The 20,266-nt window shown below is 35.9% G+C and overlaps 1 protein-coding gene across 2 annotated transcripts in view; it reads left to right on the top strand.

Annotated features, from left to right (window-relative positions):
• CDH12 (cadherin 12) overlaps positions 1–20,266 on the top strand; it is a 279,426-nt gene that overhangs the window by 179,371 nt on the left and 79,789 nt on the right. The window contains exon 3 of one of the 2 annotated variants that reach the window (XM_079918023.1): positions 9,103–9,222. The exons of the other annotated variant lie outside the window; for it this stretch is intronic. Coding sequence (XP_079774149.1) covers positions 9,103–9,222 — 120 coding nt within the window. The remainder of the gene's footprint in view (positions 1–9,102; positions 9,223–20,266) is intronic. 2 annotated transcript variants of the gene reach the window in all.

Raw genomic sequence — 20,266 nt, 5'->3', positions numbered from 1 at the left:
TTGCTGCCTAGTGGAAGCATGAGAGACGTGGCATGACACTCTGTAAGCATATGGAAATGAGCTTCTGGAAGAGGAGTTATTGAGGCCAATTTTTAATTTGGGCTGAAGTTCACCTGGGTGAAACGAGACCTTTCTGATATCCACAACCCAATCTATAAAGAGCAGGATATGAAGTAGCACTATGTCTTAGGGAAATAATATTGTACTGAGGCAGCATAAAGTAGACAGAAAGTTTCATAAGAGATAAACCTGGAAATGTAGGTAAAGGAAGATTCACAAAGGGCATTAGAAATAATGCTGAGGACAAAATCAAATTTGCATTTCTGAAAGATGAATGTGGCTTTAACTACATAGGTGAATGGTAGGTGGTTATGAGAGGTAATGGGGAGATTATTAATATCTTAAAGTCATAATCCAGGTAAGAAACAGTAAGATTTTGATGAAAAGTAGTGACAGAATGAAGAATACAAACACATTTTAGCAATGTTTAGTCAATAAAGGGGACTGGAATGGATGTAAACAGTAAGTGATTTAAAAAGAAGTTTAGAATGTAACCAAGAAATTGGAGGTATCTTGGTCAAGTTAACGGGTAGTTTTGTTATTTAAGCAACTGGAAAATATAAATGATGGTTCAGTCACTAGCACCTAGAGGCAAATATGAGTGATACTGTAGAGTTATGCATATAGGATGAGAGACAAAACTTGGGGTGCATGAACCTTTAAAGGGCAGGGAGAGGAAAAGGGTGTGTAAAGAAGACTGAGAAATGGTGATCAAGGAAGAAAGAAGAGAGCCAAGAATAAATGATGCTGAGGAAGCCAACCACAGTTGGAAGCAACCTGAAGAAAGAGATTTGCATCAACCAATTTAAATGCCCCTAAAGAAGACAAGTAGACATGAGGAGCCTCTTTCACTGGTGGTAGAAAAGATCAGTTAATCAGAAGCAGTACTGAAAAGCTGAAGGAAGGCAGTTGTGGGCCTAAAATGTGCTAATAGGCAGTACTAGGCTCAGGAGAAAGCAAGATTTCAACTAAGGGAAGGAGACAGTGGAAGTATTCTGTGGAAGTGAAACAATGAATGAGTTTGTCTGTAGTACACCCAGTGGTAGACTGGATTATGAGAAGTGGCTGGGAAGCAGGCAATAGTGGAAGAAATCAGAAGGGGGTGATTTACATATATTGTTTAATGTACACTTTGCAAACTCTTTATGGAATTCAAATGTTTCCAATTCTTGGTTGAGAGGCTCAGAGTTCTTACCCAAAAATGAATTGACAGAGCTCTAATTTTTGTGGAACAGTGGATAAAACATATTTCCCGGAAGGGAGATTTGGAGAAACTGAGGAGTTGAGGTTTAGAATGAAAAAAACAGGCGGATATCAGACTATGAACGGTTTTGAAAGAGTTCAGACTGTGTGTAGTGATTCATAACATACCACCGAAGGATTTGGACAGAGCCGTGATACGTTCAAAGCCCTGTAACCAAAAGACTAACCTGCAATAACGGAAAAGTTATTTTAAAAAAGAGGTAAGATTGGTTTCTGTTTCAATTTGCAGAAAGAGTTACTGGAATTAGAAGGAAACAAGGAAATCGTAGCCCATCATCATAAAGTTGAAGAATTTTAACAATCATTTTGATGTGGGCGCCCTATGTGCCATTTACTATGCAAAGCAACTTACATGCATTAACTCATGAACGAGTTCTACGAGGACCCTACTACTTGTACTCCCATTTTTAATTTGAAACAACAGAGGCTTAGAGTGTTTAAGTGACTTGCCAAAATTTTGTTAATTCGGAAGTAATAGAAAACCCCAATCCATCGCCAAGTATACAATCTCATACAAAAAGGGATGTATGGTCTCGAATCATCAAAATGCTTATAGGTTGAGCTTCAGGCAGGTTGGGTCAAGACTCCCCATCACCTTTCCTGGAATTCCCAAGTGTGTGTGGCCTCTTGTGTGTGTCTGTCTCCAGTCATGTTTCCCCCAAATGTTGAAATAACTACAGCCAGACGTTTGTGCACCAGAGTGCAGAGAAAAAGAAAAAGAGAGCATTTCCTAGAAGGTCCTATCAAATATCTCCTCTGGTTTTATTGGCTTGAAATGGGTTATATTTACATTCCTGAACCAATCATTATTAGCCAGAAAAAAAGGTTCATGTTTGTTAGTTTAGACTTGAGCCAAATGCATCCATGGAAGTCAAGTTCCTTGTAAGGTATACGGAAGTGTGAGGGAGAGAGTGATATATGAATATGTATATGAACAGTTCCTACCATTAGGTGGGATTAATTTTTTCTGGGAGATTACTACATTATCCACTACAATTACAGTACTATCCTTACAGAAGTGAAATAATTTGCAAAGGATCATTTATCTATTTAATCGCAGAACTGGTTCTAGGTTTCAATACTTCTGACTTCTGGTGTATACACACACGTACACACATATACGTATATACATACATACATACACAGTTTGCATTTTTCCTTTTACTAAAACTAGATAAAGTGATAAGTGGTTAGGAAGATAGATACAGATAATAGAGTAGATACATACATACATATATGCATATATACATAGATCTCTCTTACCCTTAACATGGCAGAATCATCCAATCAAATAAAAACAAATAATTTCAGGTGTGTTAGGTGTGTTTTAAATAAATTCTAATTAACTGGTCCTTAGTACCTTGGCTAAATGCATTTGAATCAGAAGTAATTTCTTTATCCTTTAAGAATATAAAGCTACACAGCAAAAATACAAACCTTACTGAATTATAGCTGAGAGCCATTGAGTGAATGAATTCCAAGCTCATACATTTTTTCATGATTTCTATGGAATTTCCCAATGACAACTTCTGTGAAAATAATTTCTAAATTACATTAAGTACAAAGGAGACAACATTGTACCATCACTAGAAGTCAGAGTTCAGTTATGTGTTGCTGGGAGCAGACATTAGGGTTTGTATTGGTGTTCGTGGTATAGAATTCTTGGCACACAACAGAGAGATAAAGTGCTCATTAAAATGGATTCACTTATCCATCAAAGTACATTTGAATCACAAGGTGTAAATATGTATAATCTAAAATATTTAGAACATATCTGGGAAGAAAGTTTTATAACCTTAGAGTGCTTCTGGATCATTGGACTGAATAACAAATCACAAGTTGATGTCACAGCATTACATGTGCCAGGGGATACTCTGAGGCCAGGCTGAGCAGAGTCAGAGTTGGTGGCAGAGGAAACCAAATTGCCTGCTCTGATCCTAGAAGTACAGGTCAAGGGAGCATAACTTCTGTCCTGGAGGATTTTTTTGGCATATGTCTTTTTTGATCCTTAAAATTTCTGATTCCTTCAGGCAGGTTTAATAAGTATGCAAACTCTTCATTCTTGTGTCTCTAATAAAGTGACCCAATATCGTCAGAGTCCACTTGTTTACATTTTAATATATTTTAAACACACATCTCAAAATCACATTTTTCTAACATACAGGAGATAAAATCCAGATTAGTATTCAATATTCAAATAATATTCAAATATTAAGGTATGGGACTTAAAGACAGGAATCATACTAGTGTATATGTTTGGGAGTTGTCACCCTCTGTGTGATGCAGGAGAACAAAAAGTGAGTATATATGTATTTATTTTATTTTACATATACTCAAATAGCACATATTGTGTGGGAAACTATTATAATTTCTTTATAAATATTAGCTGATTAAATACTTCTATAAAACGAGTACTCTTTTTTCTTTTTTTTTTTTTTGGTATGAGGAAACTAAAACAGAGATGTTAAGTAATTTGCTTGAGGTCTCACAGTTTGCTAGTGGTTGATCTAGGATTCAAACCTAGGTATTAAGGTTCCAGAGGCAAAGATGGTAAACACAATGGCAAGCAATGTAGCCTCTCCTAATTGAAGGAATCTCCTAGGGAAGGTGTGTAGGACTGGACTTCTCAATGATGGCTACTCGTCAGACTTATCTGCAGAGATTTTTAAGTGTTTCTGATACCTGGTCCACCCAAGAATAATTAAATTAGACTTTCTGATGAGGGCCCAGGAATTGGTATCCTTAATAATCCTTGTAAATGTCTTATATGCAGCCCTGGTTGAAGATAAAGAGGACAGAGGAGTCATTTACAACTTTACAAATATAGAGAGAATCAACAGAAGGAAGCTAAGAGACAAGTGTTCATAAGCAGTGCAGTGAAATCTAATGTAAAATTGATAAAGACTCAGTTCCCTTAAAGAGTAAGCTCACCTGCTGTGCATGTATGTTTAATTTTACTGTGTAAAGTCTATATAGTTATAGTTTCAATGTCTTATAGTAACCTAGGCCTGTAAAGTATGTCATATGTGTGCACACGCCCTCAATTGCTTCCCTCTATCTGACTCATTTCTGAAACCCTCTCTGCTTTACAGTTCTCTGCTGCTTAATGTCTTCTTTATGGGATAAAATGTACATTTATTTTCCAATCTTATTTGGAAAGAAAGTGTATTATATTTATAATTCTATACCTTTTTAACTCTGTATTATTTCTTGATTATAATGCAGTGTATACATAAGGCAGAAGCAAAGAGAAAATATGTTGCATTATATTTTTATTTCTTTTCCTGTTTACACATCAATCCTGAGAAGGGTTAACATTATTCAGCAAATAAATGTATATTGACTTTCATCAGATTTGTATTCCAACTTGTGGCTAAATCTTGTTCATGTGATTTTTTAAATGTAATGTCACTCATTTCGGGTTCTGCTTTCTTAAATGAGAACAGAGATGTGCATTACAAATTCAAGACAAGTTAAGCTCTCAATTTAGTGTTAAAAAAACTCTAAAGGTCATAACTAGGTTCCAGGTTGCGCATTTCAAGTATTGTGTATTGCATTTGTGTCTTTTGTGTGGATTTAGGAGTATTACAAGGATTCACCAATAAACATTTATTTGGGATGTAACTCATGACAGACATTAGATGTACAAAGAATGAATATGGAAGGGCTTCTGATGTAAAAGACTCTGTATTCCATGAGAAGAACAAATGATGCGTAGAGTTTAAAAAAATCAAAATTGTACTAAGGCTATTGGGAGTGCACAGGAGTGGACAAACTATCTGTGCTTGGGAGCAGAAAAAGAAGGACTCACAGAGGTGACAGTAGAACTGGGACATCAGGAGTGAGTCGGATTTCTCCAGATGGTGGAAGTCAACGTCCTTCAGGCAGCAGGATCACCTGGGCAAGAGCACAGAGGTGTGAAAGAGCCTCAAATAAACAGTAAATAAGTATGTACAGTGACTGCATGGGGTCCCTGGCAGCACAGCTGGAAATTAATCTGGGAGAGATATCGAAACCCATTCATGTCATGCTAGTCATAGCATGTCAGTGAGTTTAGATAATGCTCTTTCATTAGGAATAAAAATCCATTCTAAGTTTTTTTTTCTTTTTTAATTCTAACATTTTTTTAAATGAATGAGAGTAACTTAATCAATCTCATGTTATAGGAAAATTACTCTGATGCTCCTGTGTAAAAGGAGCTGGAAGAGGAAGCAATTAGAATGTTCTGGAGCCTTGCAGTTGTGAGAGTGAAGATTCAAACCAGTTGAGACAGTGGCAGGGCAAAGACAAAAAGCAAAGGACATATTCAATTTATAGAATGTCCTTATACATCTGAGAAGTTTTAAAAAATGAAGAGGTCATAAATTCAACAGAATCCAATTATGTTTTCAATGTATTTCTAGTAAATTTGTTTATTTAATACCTTAAATGCAAAAAAATACATAGAATATAAACCTGTCATGCTGGAAGTGGTGTTTGACAGAAAATAATTAAGTAGCATATTATTTTTTATCGTATGTTGAGGATAGTACCTGGTGCATGGTGTGGACCACTGAACATTTCTTGACTGAAGGAAGAATGAATGAATCAACAGATCAATGCCTACTTTAGCTGAAATCATGAGATAGTTGGGCTCAGTTCTATTACCACCTGTCTACTATTTTGTATGAGAATGACTTTCAGTATCAATAAGAATGATTTTAGCATCATTGGGCTTCAATTCTTTCATTGTGAAATGCAGACATTGTGTCATTATTTCTAAAATTCATCCCCATTGAGAATATTAATCTTAATGAAATCAAATAAAGTATATCACATCTTGCATGAGCAAACAGAAGTAGGCCATGTGTAGTTGCATTATGAAAGAAAGCTGGCTTACTTTCTCTAGGCTCCAGAACCCTCATCATGTGCATGGAATAGAACTTAGGCAGGAGAGATAATTAAAACTCTCTGAACTTCAACATTTAGAGTGGTTACATTGTCATCCTGGGTTTCAGTGATAGAATAAACTCCAGGATGATGGCTTCGGAGAAGAAGACTACTCCAGTTTCTGTGGATCTCACTGACTGTATTATTTCCTTGTTTCATATCAAACATGCCCCAACCACAACCTCCCACTCCTACCTCTTGGGTATTTAGTGTTTAATAGTGTCAGGAACTGGTGTGCTACACAAGCACTGACCAAGGTAGTCTTTGGAGATGTATGTGCTCCAGACAATTAGTTGCATCTTCTTAATGAAGGGAGTATGAAGTCTCTCTTTTGCATTAGTTTGGTGAAAGCTGTGGACCAGTAAACAAAACAAGCTGATATAATGCTGTTTAATTGTGTTCTTATAAACTCATATAGAGGTAGCTCAAAAACTCTTAAATAACTTACATCAGAAACTGCTTTTTCACTAAAGTTATTCACCACTGTAACTTAGTGTATATTTTTTAATATCATGGATATTACCATGGATGAAACAAGATATTCTTGCTATCCCGTGATCCTTTTGAGTTGGACAAAAGTGGAATTGAATGATGCCTATTTGCTGTTTCTATAACTTATGGGAATACTTCTTAATTCACTCCTTTAACATTTGAGCTTAAAATTATTAACATAAAGAATATAATATACATTTGGAAAATATTTTTTCTATATACTTAGCAAAAATGTATTCTGCATTGAACATATGGTGACCATTAGATAGAAGTTTATTAAATTTGTTACTACATACTTTCTAGAAGATATAATACTTTTTTCTTCAAATATATCCTCAGAGTAAAACAACCCACTGCTTTTCAACTGCACTATTTATACCTAGAATTGGGCATTATTCAATATTTGTAGACTTTACCTGTATAACACATGTGTGATGAAGTGATAATGAAGTTCTAGGTAAGTGATTTTTCTGGGGGGAAAAATCATTACCTAGAAGAGAGGAGGGAAGAGGGGAATTGACTCTTGCAACTGTTCATTCTTACATCATTAAGGAGGACATACATTTGATAAATCCTTAATATAGATCCCCAATGCCTACCAATGCTTTTTTGTCCAATAATTATTAGAGATGCTGCAAATATTGCTGTTGATGATGATGAAAATGTTGATGATGGATGATGTTGAATAATATCAGTTATCATTCTTCACAGCTTAGAAATGTTTGCCTACTTTCGGGAATTCCCTGGTAGCTCAGTGGTTAAGGCTCTGAGTATCCACTGCAGGGGACATAGGTTCAGTCCTTGGTCAGGAAACTAAGGTCTCACAAGCCGTGAGGCCAAAAAAAAAAAAAAAGTTTCCCTACTTTCCTTCTAGTAGTGTCTTCTCCTGGGAAAGACTGTTGTAATAAAACATATGCTTTATCTGTTGATATAACTAGGATTCACCAAAACATCTTAAGATAAAGCATTTGGCATTGAATGTCTACTGAAAGTTACGATTTCTTACTTTTTCAGCATTCTAACACTTCATGTAACAAAAAAGTAGAGGTGAAGAGATGGTTCATTCTCTTAGCTTTTAGAGCAAACCTTTAAGATTAAGTTTGTTCCTGGTTGGCACTGTCTTAAGAAAAAAGCCTGAGTGAGTAAATGGAGCAATCTTGCATTCCCCAAACTGACAGTTACATTGAATGCCTCCAAGAGATGAAGCGTGTTCTGTCCACTGTGTAACTTTGGATGCACATTTCACTCCCTTTATGCTCAGTAGGCATTTCCTTCCTTCATCAGCAGCATATTATTTTATTTATACTGAGTTTGATAATTTTGATTCTACTTTGTTCTCAATTCAGAATAGTAACACTGAATGGACATTAAGAAGAGATACTCATTTAAAAAGTTCTTAGAGGAAGACTTAACTATGACTATGAATATGTAAGACAAAACTGCTGAAAAAAATCTCCCGTTGGGCTTCCCTGGTGGCGTAGTGGTTGAGAGTCCGCCTGCCGATGCAGGGGATACGGGTTCGTGCCCCGGTCCGGGAGGATCCCACGTGCCGCGGAGCGGCTAGGCCGGTGAGCCATGGCCGCTGAGTCTGCGCGTCCGGAGCCTGTGCTCCGCAACGGGAGAGGCCACAACAGTGAGACGCCCGCGTACCGCAAAAAAAAAAAAAAAAAAAAAAAAAAAAAAAAATCTCCCGTCAACTTCTCTTAGTACATAAATAATATGGCCAAGTGTCAAGAGATGAGAAAAGCTACAGATAATTTGGATTGTCTTTAAAGTTTTCCTATGTCAGTGAACACAGAATAATTCAGTCTTGAGGCATAAAGGTGCTTCTCTAGCTAGAATTGCAATTATTTTCGGTTCCTCATTTTCTCAAATATTCTGTCCTAATTAAAGCCTTCCTAAATGAGTACGTAATTGTTGATTTTTAAGCTGCAATTGCAAATTACTTACACCTTCTAAAGTTCAGTAAGCCTTTAAACATTTTAGCTCTTCTATTGATATCCTAATCATGCAATTAAAGCATCTACAGTAAGCAGATGAGCTAATGCAAGCGGTGTCATGTTTTCTTTGGTGTACAAATCAATAAATCTATTGTGATGACTTTCAGGTCAATGACCTAGCTACTGGAAATGGACACAGCTTTAAAAATAGATATTTAAAAGAGGTATCACTTGTATAACAGCTAATATTGTTGCTCAACATTTTGGTTATAATAGTTCAGTTATTCTCGGTGACTTCATATACTCACTGAATTAAGGAATGCCATATTCCAAAGGAAAATGGAGTCCAGAAGATAAAAGACATGACCTTGAGCTCTATAAAACAAAGATGCTAGAATCATATGGTCTTATTTTCCAGGTGCTTATGTGCTCCAGGTCAAGGCCACGGATGCAGATGACCCAACCTATGGAAACAGTGCCAGAGTCGTTTACAGCATTCTTCAGGGACAGCCTTATTTCTCTATTGATCCTAAGACAGGTAAATTTTTTATTAGAGACAACATTATCACCTCCCTTTCCCATTCTAACACTGCAATAAAGATTCAATGCGCTCCCCATCTAGCAAAGGAAGATAGGATCTTACCTTGCTGCTGCAGAGCTATTTCTTTCAGATTGAACTTGGTATAAATATAAACCTTTTTACACATATATGCCAAGTCCAAATTTGTTAGTTAGGAATTCTTTGTATGATTTAAATTTTCCAAAGTCTAGGAATATTTGTTTTCTTTTTGTTTCTTCTAGCTAAAATAGCTTTTTATTTCAGTTTTTCTTGGTTGGTTTCAATTATATTCCATTTTGGGCCTAATCAACCCAAGATTATGGAGTTTCTATTGCTATCTTTATAGATGGGGTTATAGATGGTGACTTTGGAAAAATATAAACTTATGCTTCTAGTAGGGGAAAGAAGAGGGCTGACAAACTTGAAACCCCAAGATCATTAATTCTTCTGGTCTATGATTTTGAAGCCAGTCTCGTTTTTAAGTCAAACCATTGAAATTCCAGTTTTCAAATCTATGGAATCTATGGAAAGTATAGAAAGGGCAGGAAAACATGCAGGACGATTTTCTATTCCCTTTAAAATGAAACGAGATCCCCCTGTTTCTAGAGAATCTGTTTTTGAGTGAAGATAGTTTTTAAGGAGCTGCAGTCATGCTGACCAGTTATCAAAGCTCAGTGTCACAGTTAAAGCAGAAACTCCATAACGACAGTTGTTTTATCAACTCTTATATAATACATAACATGTTGCATATTAAATTCAATACTGTTTATCACATCGGTTTAAAGTAATGGAATAAACTGTTAACATACTGGACTAATAAGTTACTTTTAAAATTTGTAAATAGATCTTTAAAGAGCTACATTGATTTGAAGGGTATTCGTTTCCGACACTATACATGCAAATGGATTAAACATTTCAAAATTTATACTTCCTCAGAAGTGTGTGGGAACTGGAATACCAATTAGATATAGGTTAGTTAATAATTAACCATGGATGGATGTTGCTTGGAAACATAAGGTCAATTAAGTGAAAATAAAGAACCAGCAAATTTTCTGTCAACTAAACCTGCCATTCTGTCTGTCCTCACTTCTCACCCTTTTCATCAAGGCAACAGGGGGCCAGAAACCATCAAAAATGAACGGAACAAGGCTGGGAGCTGCTCCCTTTTGTAAACTTGAAAAGGAATAGATTGTAGTAAGGACAACATTAGTCCTTTAAGAAGGGAACTTCAGTGCTGAAGAAAATACAGAAAGGTTCAGGACAAAGAAGCTCTTTTGGTTTGGAAGTAGGATCAGAGATCAAAAGCCACGGGGTCAAATGTTAAGAGTGAGTGTGTAATGGGGAGATTACACCTAAAATGTAAGTTATTTTCCAGAAGTAGGCAGTGAAGACAGGAGAAGAAAATGTTTGGCAATATAGGTATTGAGGAAGTTTTGTGGTGGCTATTGTTGTTTAGCTTTGGGAAAATCATATATTTGTGGAAAAAAGGGAAAATTGTTGATAAGAAAGTTTGGGGAAGTTTTCAATGAAGTTTATGATGGTACAAAACTCCAGAGGAATTAGGAAGGTTTGTGCAATAGGCCAACTGTATAGACAAATAATGAGATTATCTAAGATACTATACATCCTTTTATCAAATGGGAACATTATGGGTTATTTTTTCTTATACAGTTACATTTTCCAATTTTACCATAACTGGGAATCTAACAGAAGTAGAAGTAAGGACAATATCTGTCTCCTAGATCACTTCAGCCTCTGAGAAGCACTTCTCACAGACAGAAAGGATGGGAGAAAAAGAAAGGAAGGTGTCTAGAGATTGGTGAGGAGGGAGGTTTTTAGTATTAGGGTACGCTTACTGAGTTTCAGTGATTAATTATATAGAGTAGATGAGTTTATATACTCAGAATAAATGTGGCAGAAGCAGGATCAAAGATTTAATATTGGAAAAATAACTATAGACAGAGACCATACCTAACTAAAAAAGCAAGATAAAAATCACACAAAGGTGAATCGAAGCGTAAAGCGTGGGTACGGAATATAATTGCTTTGGTCAGATTAATACTGGACAGACAACAATTACATGAAGGGTTTACTTGCCCTCCCATTGACTTTACTTGTTCAATATCAGCTTTAGATAAATTCTAATGCCTTCAGAAAGTATCATTTTACAGAAGAGTATATATATTCATAATATGCCCTTTCTAATTGTGTATTTATATTTTTATATCATGCTTATTATTTAGAACTGAAGGTGAAACAATCTGGCATGAACTATGGAATAGATTTTTTGAAGCATTGATTTTCACTGGAGACAGAAGTCTTGATACTAACAATGCCCCAGACCACTAGACAGGAAAAGAGTGGATGGTGAGGCACTTCATTAATAGAATGATAACTAGTTCTTCATGCACAGAAACCATTAAGAAGACTTTTTGTCAAATTTATCACCTTGTGGTAGGTAAGAATAAATCAAAACTCAAGGATAATTGCAATTTCTCAGAAATAGCCCCCATATAGCTTCCTTTTATGATTCCTTTTGCTGTTATTAAATAAAATGCATGAAAAACTAATATTACCTAAAATTTTCCACATTTGAGTGTAGAAACCAGTTTAAAATAATTTCTAAAGGAAGAGTCTTATCAAAACTTCTGGTGACTAAGTATTTATGAAGAGATAAATATAACTATTTAGTATTCGTTTGGAATGAGAACTTTTTTTTAAAGGTTTTCATTGACATTGCTGTTTGACAAACATTCCTAACACCTCTATCCAAGGTATAAATATGGCAGGTTTATTTATAAATAATATAAATTGATGCATTCTATGAAATAAGCCCCGAATTGAGTTTAAAATTGGCTAATTTGGCAATTATTTGGCTTACCTAAGAGAATGTTTACTGTAACTTAAAATTTGCATGCATTCATGTATATGCCTCAATGATTATTAAATATTTTAAAAAAACAGAAATGTAGATACATTTATAAAACATTAAATAACATTGATCCTTATTATAGTTAATGTTTATAAAACACTAAAATATTTGTCATATTGGCATATTATATTATTATATGTATTTTACACTTAATATTTATGATACATTAGAAAAACAATTATAATCTATAAAATGTTAAAGAGGTATTGTAGTATTTTATTTGATGCATGAAATTGAGATGCTAAATATTTCCAGAGCATTGATAATAGAATTATTTCATTTAGGAAAACAAACATTATTATAAACTTGAGTTTATTATAAACTTGATTGATCTCATGACTTAATTTACATTTAAAATTCTTTTAAAGTATTTGAATTTTTCCCTAAACGATTTCAAAATCTAGTCTGAGTTGGATAACTAGATATTGCTATTTGGTGTATCATGTGGTGATGATATGTTGATTTTTCTAAATAATCTGAGCGCCACCTGAGAAAGCGTTATATTGATAATACTATTTTATCTCAACATTTTAAAAAATCTATAAGCTTTAAATGGCTCTGTCATGGTAAAATATATATTTTGCTATTTTAACCATTTTAAGTGTACTATTCAGGGACATTATGTACATTCACATTGTGTAACCATCACCACCACCCATCTCCAGAACTTTTTCATCAGTGCCTTTTTGTTTATGTGCACTGTCAAAAGTGCATATTTATAAGTCTTTATGTTATGTATTTACATGTGCATTTTTAGGATTCATATGAAAACAATTGAATGAGAATGGGATTTCATACATGAGTTACTTTCTTTTTCTCTCTTATCCACTATCCTGATACTTCACGCTCTATGATTCTGTCCTAGCTTCTGTTTGGGAAATCTGATGAAGTGCTGAGAGAACTGACACTTTCTCAAGATTTTTAGTTCGATTATCACCTTTTGATTAGAGATGATTATCTTCAAGCTTACTTCCCAAATAGAACATCACCCCCCCGACTGATATTTATTCTTTTCAGTCTTTAAAAAAAAAATGTGTTAGTGTTTTAAAGCCCCATAGTGAAATTAAAGCATGGGTCAGACTTTATATTTTGGGCTAATTCTTTATATAAACTACTATGTACATATTTACAATGTTTTATGGCCTGAGCATGCCTTTGACTTTAATTCAGAGAAAAATCTTACAGCATTTAGAGTCACTGCTGGTGAGATAAAGACAGAAGCTCCTTTTTTCTTCAAGAGTGAAATAGGAAATAGACAATTATTAAGATTAAACAACATGTGCCATTATCACTTTTGTAATATTTTACATATATGCAGTAAAATTACATGACTAAAAATGTACCGCAGACAATGGTTCCCTTGTATTCTGCCTTGTCACACTTCACGAGAACTCTGTGTGAACTCCACTTGCCTTATTTTAGAAACCATGGAATGCACACATCTGCAGATGGAACTCAGACTATTTGGTCTTGAAAGGAAAATACTCCAGGCGGATGTGATACATGCCTTTCGGAAGTTGTAGAGCTCTCATGTAGAAGAGGAGCTAGCTGTATTCTCTGCTGCTCCAGAGGGCTATCAATGGCATGAATTACAGGAAGAAAGAATTTTGGTTTCATTAGGAAAAAAAGATGTTGATGATTGTCCATAAATAAGAGGGGCAGGTACCTCATGAGACTGTGAGCTTCATATTACTGGAAGATTTAAAGCAGGTAATGAGCGATAAGCCAGTGGTGCTGGATTTGGGTATGGATTTCCCAGATTTGGGTAAACTGATGCACATTTATTTATAACCAATGACCTGGCAAGTCCTGTGCTGCCAGGATACTGAGATGCAACAAGCCAGTCCTCAAATAGATCCCCATCTACTCGGGGGAGGACATCAGGTCCTCAGAAGATTACATTTGTGTTTTCTAGGATACCATTCTATGATACGTAGTGTGACTACTGGGCACTAGATATAGACTCACAAGAGCAGGGAAACTCCTGAGAAAAGAACTTTTGGGGAAGTGACTTCTAAATCTTAAAGAATAGTTAAGGCATGTTATGGTGCAAAGTCGGACCATACTGTCTTTAAATTTTCTTCCTACCTAAGATAACCTGATAACTCTTCTTGTCCTCAAAATACATTATTGGCAACAGTTTTCAAAAAATTATACAGCTTATCTGTGTAGTCATGAACACCATATTTTTAATAAAGCTTAAGAATGTACTAGCTTTTAAAAAAATCTATTACAGAAGCAGTAGGAAACTAATTCAGTGCAGAATTTTAGTTGGAATGACCAATACAGTCCTATGAAGATGACTTTGATGACAGATATGAAGGAAGTAGAGCAGCTGTTTAGGGTTACGTCTTGGAAAGAACATTTCCAGCAGAGGAAAGAGAGGGTACAAAGCTCTAGTGAACAAAGGAGGGAGTTGTGGAAGATAAGATCAGAGAGTTAAGATCAGGGAGTGGGAAGATGGAGATTATGTGAGGTCTGTAATCTGAGTGACCTGGACAATCTCTGAGGATTTCTGATTGGAGGGGCTCTGTGACTGCTTCGTGCTCAGACCTAACCACTGTGACTGTTCTTTAGAGAACAGACTAGTGGTCTAGGTCTCCTCTGGACTCTAATCCTCAGTGAATGGAGAATGCAGCCATTCATCCATTGTTCATTCTACCTTTCTGTATCTATCTCTTCCTATCTATATCTATCTATCTATCCATCCATCCATCCACCTAATCTATCTGAATAGTCTCAAATTAATAATTAGCATTTTTCAAGCTTTATTGAGATATAATTGGCATATAGTGCTGTGTAAGTAAGTGGTATACAACTTGTTGATTTGATACACTTATATATTGCAAAATGGTCACCATCATAGTGTTAACCACACCTCCATCAGGTCACATAATGACCATTTCCTTTCCATGCTAAGAACTTTTAAGAACTACTCTCTTAGCAACTTTCCAGTATATAATACAGTAATATTAACTGTAATCACCATGATATACATTCTATCCTTATAACCTATCCACCTTATAACTGTAAGTTTGTGCCTTTTGACCAGAATCTCCCCATTTCCCCCACCCCACAGCCCCTGGTAGCCACCAACCTACTCTGTTTCTGTAAGTTCAGCTGTTTTAGAGTCTACATATAAATGATATCATAGACTTTTTGTCTTTCTCTCTCTGACTTATTTCATTTAACATAATGTCCTCAAGTTTCATCTATGTTGTTGCAAATGGCAGGATTTTTTTTCATTCTCATGTCTGAATTATTGAATTATATTCCATTATATCACACCTTCTTTATCCAATCATCTGTTGATGGACATTTCTGTTGTTTTCATATCTTGGCTGCTGTGAATAATGCTGCAATGAACATGGAGCACAGGTATCTCTTCAAGATCTTGTTTTCACTTTCTCTTGATACATACTCAGAAGTGGAATTGCTGGATCATATGGTAGCTCTATTTTTTACTTTTTTTTAAGGAACCTCCATACTATTTTCCATAGTGGCTGTACCAATTGACATCCCTACTAACAGTGCACAGGGGTTCTCTTTGCTCCACATCCTTGCCAACACTTTTTATCCCTTGCTCTTGACTTATTGATAACAGCCATACTAAGAATCATGAGGTGATAAGTATCTCATTGTAATTTTGATGTATGTACATTTCCCTGACGATTATTGATATCAAGCACCTTTTCATGTAACCACTGGCCATTTGTATGACTTCTCTGGAAAAATTTCTATTCGGTTTCTCTGCCCATTTTTAAGTAAGATTTTTTTTGTTTGTTATTGAGTTGCATGAGTTCTTTATGGTATGGATATTAACTCCTTATCAGATATCTGATTTGCAAATAGTTTATCCCATTCCATAGGTTGCCTTTTCATTTTTGTCTATTATTCCTTTTGCTATGCAGAAGCTTTTTAGTTTGATGTATTCTTACTTGCTGATTTTCAAGATGCCTTCCCAGAGAGTTTATTTATCTTTGAAAACCACTATCTCACTTCTCTCCCACTCTGTGATCTTATTTTATACCATCCCTCCCAACAGTGGTATGTTACGGCCACATCAACCTCCAAGTTCTATTCTTTTTTTTTTTTTTTTTTTTTGCGGTACGCGGGCCTCTCACTGCTGTGGCCTCTCCCGTTGCGGAGCACAGCCTCCGGACGTGCAGGCTCAGCGGCCATGGCTCACGGGCCCAGCCGCTCCGCGGCATGCGGGATCTTCCTGGACCGGGGCACGAACCCGTGTCCCCTGCATCGGCAGGCGGACTCTCAACCACTGCGCCACCAGGGAAGCCCCAAGTTCTATTCTTGTATGCTTTGAAGAGGTAGTGCTCTCCTCCTTTTCGTCCCTGGGATACTCCTCCCTGGGTTCTTTCTAAGTCAGCCTCTTCCACTTCTCTGGGATTGCAGTCTTTCCTCAGAGGGGACATTTCTGATACTACCTTCAAGAGGACTTTCTTTCATTTTCCTCATAACACCAATCACCATCTGAAATTAGCTTAATCATTTAAAAGCTTCTTTATGACCTCCTCACTACTTTACAGGAACACATACCCATTAAATGTACATTCCATGAAGGAACCTTATACAGAGACTCTATCAATTATTTTCCCAGATGACAACAGATGATACCCAGTTGGGCAATTTGAGATTAGTTTAATAAAAGGACTCTTTATTAAAGTGCAAGCAGATTGTAGGGAAACCATTAGGGATAAGGCCGGATCTGGAGAAGAAATAAGAAGTGGACGCAGTTACCACACTGGGGTTGAAGGAATGAGGGTGTTCTAGAGTCACAGGCAGAGACCATGGCAGGAGAGAGTGTGGAATGGAAAGTGGGGGATCCATGGAAAGAAAAACCCAAACTCATTCTCCTTCTATCATCTAATCTCCTGTCAATTGGCCCAGGGCAACCAGAAACCAGAGAGCAGAGAGAGGTCTAGAAAAGTATATATAGTGGAATTGGAGGGGCAGATGGAAGCCATTATACCCTTAAACCTAGGAACAGTGCCTGAATGAAACATATATTTTAGTACAAGTGTTGACTGAATCTATTATCCCATGTTTCAATCCTGCAGTTCAGCACTCAATTCAAGAAAAAACTCAGATAAAACCAAATCCTTGATTATCACATGTAATATTTCATGATTTTTCATATATAGTATTGCATTATTTTCATCTCAAAAAGTTTTCATCAGCATATCTAACCCATTTTCACAAAATAAGCTGAGATCCACCAAAACTAAGGGACTTGCCTATAACACCAAGGTGATTGCAAAGGGAGAATATATCCCCTGGCAGATTAGCATCCTTTGGTACTATAAGGTTTTATAACCTTAATATAAGGTTATAACTCTCTCAACCATATATTTCCATTCATATTGGCAGAAATAAAATCTATTTTTCTCATTCTTAATTTTGCTCTAATTATCTTGCATATGTTCGAAAGTTCATCAGTTACAAGATCATACCAGTATTCAATGTAAACTTGCTTATCTACTCTTTTTTTTCCAAAAAATAGGATTATTTCATAATTATTTCAAATTAATTAAAGTTTGTGGTATCACTACTGTGCAGTACCTGTGGAGTATTTATACTTTTTTATAAAATGCATGCTTTTTCTTTTTAATCTTAAACTATTATCATACAAGGTTGTTGCTGTACCTTTATATACAAATACTGAAAAATAGAGATGGATACTTGAACCTAAATCTAAGATCTGAAGTGACAGAATGTAGCATTTCCTTCAGCTGGTTGCATTTTGCTATGGAAGCACTTTAGTCCAGTCGTTTTCAAGTTTCCTCCTTGCTCAAGACCAGGCAATCCATTTTCATTTGTTTAGTTTTAAATGTTAGGAAGTATGGAAACAACCAGTGGCCATAAGAAGAGTAACTTTTTGAATAGGAGATTCCCCGCGCCCCCCGGCCCCCGGTTTTTTCAATAGGCCACAGTATTTAAGGATTCTCTACTCACAGTGAATTTTGTTGTCTGCCTGATTCCCCAGATTCAACTCTAAAAAAATTCTAGAAATGCCGTATGTTATTTCTCTGGGACAGTGGCTCCTAATGAAAATGGTGGTGGGAAGGGGAAGCACATCATGGTTATCAGAGGAGATTTCCTTTGAAACTACATACACAACCCTTTCCTCTCTAAATTCTAACATACAGTCTCCCAAAAGCAGCATTAAACTAAAAGGATGGCTGGATGCGGCGGCTAGATCACCTATCAGACACAAAATGGAGGAGTGCAGGGCAGTTAGGGGTATTCATGACAATTACATCAAATCATCAGAAAAAAACTCTAGTCTTAAATAAGTCTGATAATGTTTATTTGCTCTCTTTTTCATAAAATCAATGTTTTACATATGCATACATATATCATAAAATTTGTATATCAAACTTATATTTGTAAATTATATTGAAAATTTCTATACCAGAAATTGAGTAGAGTAAGAAATATACATATATACTTACTGGAAATGAACTGAGTAAAGATAAATCTGGTCAACAACAGGAAAATACGCTATGAGTATGAATTCAACCCAGGCATTTATCTAGAAAATACAAATATTATAAGGCAGGCAGAAATCATGTAGCTTAAGGCATGTAGGACCAGGCCACTGAGATGCAGAGATGAAGAATCTTAGTTAAGACACTTGGAAATGAAACATCAGAAATCCAAGCTGAAGAAAGGACAAACAGATTGAAGTAAATGGGTGTCAGTAGCAGTGTATAAGTAAAACTGCAGGAGCAAAAAATGGAACTTGCTTAGCAATTTCCTGCCAAGGGCCAAAAGAAATTTCAGATTGTAGTTAAGTCTGAATTAGCAAAAGAACAGCATTAGGTAAGTATAGATAAAATAAGGATGTATATTCAGTTTGTGCTTAGGATTCTATATTTTGTGTTGACAATTGATATTAAATTTGTTATTCATATATGCCTTATTATTTAAGAAATAATATCAAAGACACATGGGTTTAAGACAAATTTTCTGCAATCTCTCCCTAAAATCATTAGGTATATAGATTGGAATTTGTTATAAAATTTATCCACAATTTACCTGCAATAAATCCAGAAGGTTTTAGTTGTTACACTATGAATAAATATAAATATAAATACAGAGATAAATATAAATTAGTTCTGCACCCAAACACAAGAACAGGAAATGAGTAGGCTATGTAAATATGCATATATATCATGATTCATGATTATAAATTATTTATAGGGACTTCCCTGGAGGTCCAGTGGTTAAGACTTCGCCTTCCAATGCAAGGGGTGCGGGTTCAATCCCTGGTTGGGGAGCTAAGATACCACATGCCTCGTGGCCAAAACACCAAAGGATAAAACAAGCAATATTGTAACAAATTCAATAAAGACTTTAAAAATGGTCCACATCAAGGGCTTCCCTGGTAGCGCAGTGGTTGAGAGTCCGCCTGCCGATGAAGGGGACACGGGTTCGTGCCCCAGTCCGCGAAGGTCCCACATGCCGCGGAACGGCTGGGCCCGTGAGCCATGGCTGCTGAGCCTGCGCGTCTGGAGCCTGTGCTCCACAACGGGAGAGGCCACAACAGTGAGAGGCGTGCATACTGCAAAAAAAAGTCCACATCAAAAATAAATGAATAAATAAATAATTTATAGATTCCTTCCTTCAATTCGCCAGTCATTCCACTAGTCAGATGGTCAACCATTCTTATTGAGTTTTTTTCTAAATGACAAGCACTCCATTAGAGGTTGTAGTATAGTAACTTGGTGACAAGAGAGACAAAATCCCTGCAATGGCAAAGCTTAATAAGATCTAAGTACAAAAACCTGTGGCTAATATAAGTAAGAGGAATCCTGAAAGACAAAATAAAATACACAAAGGAGATATTCAAGTGTTCAAAGAAGCAAAGTAATATATATGTATCCCCAAAACTAGATAAGAATGAAGAAGATGTTATTCTTTAGAAATCTCACCTTCAGTGTAATCACTTAATTTTTTTACTATATATCTAAAATATATATTGTCTAACAATTTAATTCTTTTTTAAAGGTAGGAGCATTCTGTATAAATTATGTCTAACTTGGTTGACTTAGTGAATGACGACCATCTTTT

This window comes from Stenella coeruleoalba (assembly GCF_951394435.1).
Source record: "Stenella coeruleoalba genome assembly, chromosome: 3".
Taxonomy (NCBI): Eukaryota; Metazoa; Chordata; class Mammalia; order Artiodactyla; family Delphinidae; genus Stenella; species Stenella coeruleoalba.
Note: the sequence above shows the minus strand (reverse complement) of the source record. Positions and strands in the feature narration are given on the sequence as shown.